At 45.8% G+C, this 1673-nt stretch overlaps 1 protein-coding gene across 1 annotated transcript in view; it reads left to right on the forward strand.

The window, feature by feature from the left end:
* Positions 1-692: 692 nt before the first annotated feature.
* The window catches only part of syt3 (synaptotagmin III), a gene marked incomplete at both ends in the record, with an annotated part of 33255 nt that continues 32274 nt past the window's right edge, over positions 693-1673 (forward strand). The window contains one exon of the mRNA XM_083649219.1: positions 693-849. Coding sequence (XP_083505345.1) covers positions 693-849 — 157 coding nt within the window. The remainder of the gene's footprint in view (positions 850-1673) is intronic.

Here is a 1673-nt window from a genome sequence, read left to right on the forward strand (position 1 = left end):
TGGCCGTATTCCCAAATATCAGTCTACAGAGTATTTGTAACATTTAAACAGCGTATTAGTTGACATTGAACAATTCAACTAACAGATTATCTATATATGACAATTCAATTCATGAACATGTCTACATATTGCACGAGTTTCAGATGTGTGGAATGGGAAGCAAACAGAATCAGTTGGTTGAATCTCAACTAATAAGCTCTTAAAACAACATCTACAGACAAAGCCAAACAGTTGAATTGTTGAATTTTAACTGATGTCAACTAAAAATCTGTTGAACTGTTAGACATACTGTACTACTCTGTGTAGACTCTCTGTAGGCACACTATCACCATATAAAGTCTTACCAAATGTTGAGAAGCACAGCTTTAAAGGATTACAAGAAAGCTTAAATAGTGATATTTTGTTTTATTTCCTTACACCTACAGTAAGAAGCCATTTACCCATTTTCTCTCCTTCCTTGTGTTTTAGGGAAAGTGAGAGGGGGTGTGACACCCAGCAGAGCCCCTCCTCCTTTCTGCCTTTACTGGTGCAGCTCGCTCAGGCTCCGCCTCCTCCTCCACCTCCTCTCCCTCCTTGTAAAAAGGTGGACGGGCCGGTCCTCTTCTCACCCAAGCGCCGTCCGATAGGCGAGGGCGGCGAGGGCTGCGCTGTCATTGGCTGACTGCTGGTGGGAGTGCAATGCGGATTGGAGGATGTCGGGGGACTGGGATGAAGACCTGTGTAAGAAGGCGCTGGTGTTGGTGGAAGAGCTGTGCTTCAACTCCAGAGTTGGCTACAGCCAGTCAGCCACTGAACGCTGCCAGGAGTTCAGCTACCTGCTGAGAGGCCGCAACAGACAGCTGGACACAGGTAACAGATGCCTCGAAGCTGGGCTTGATCAATACATCTATTTGGTGATAAAGCACAACTATCTGCTGTTGGCTGATCTTTGTGCCAGGTGAGGTTACCACCTGTTGTACTCTATAGAAGGTGATATCACTTAGCAGATGGCGATTTACGTATCATGCTTTTTACCATTAGATGTCAGGCTTTACACGCTTTGGGTTTAGTTTAGTTTAGTTTAGTTTAGTTTAGTTTAGTTTAGTTTGGTTTGGTTTAGTTTAGTTTAGTTTAGTTTGGTTACTCTTTAAGTATCTTTTGGTATTTTTTGTTTCTCTCTCTCAAAAAAAAGGTCAAATTGACAGCTATAAGCGTGCACCGTGGCACCTGTATTACATCGCTGGCTTGCTGGGGGAAGCTAAACAGGGCTGACTCTGGTTAGTCCTTGGATGGGATGGGACAGGAGACCATGGTGCTGGAAGTGGAGGACCAGTAGGAGGTGCTCTTCCCTCTGGTCTCATGAATAATATCTCCATCCCCAATGCCCCAGGGCAGATACAGGGACTCTGTCCTGTGAGTGAGCACCGTCTTTCGGATGAGACGTTAAACCGAAGTCCTGACTCTCTGTGGTCATTAAAGATCCCATCGGCACTCTGTAACAGCGATGTCATGGCTAAATTCCCACACAGGCCTTCCTTCCATCATGGCCACCTAATCATCCATCGATATCTAACTGGCACGTTCAGTCCTCATCTCTCCGCCATGATAGCTGATGTGTGGTAAACGTTTTGGCACAAACTGGCTGCCGTGCATCACCCAGGTGGGTGCTACACATTGGTGGTGGATGAGTGGAG

This window comes from Poromitra crassiceps (assembly GCF_964638095.1).
Source record: "Poromitra crassiceps genome assembly, chromosome: 13".
Taxonomy (NCBI): domain Eukaryota; kingdom Metazoa; phylum Chordata; class Actinopteri; order Beryciformes; family Melamphaidae; genus Poromitra; species Poromitra crassiceps.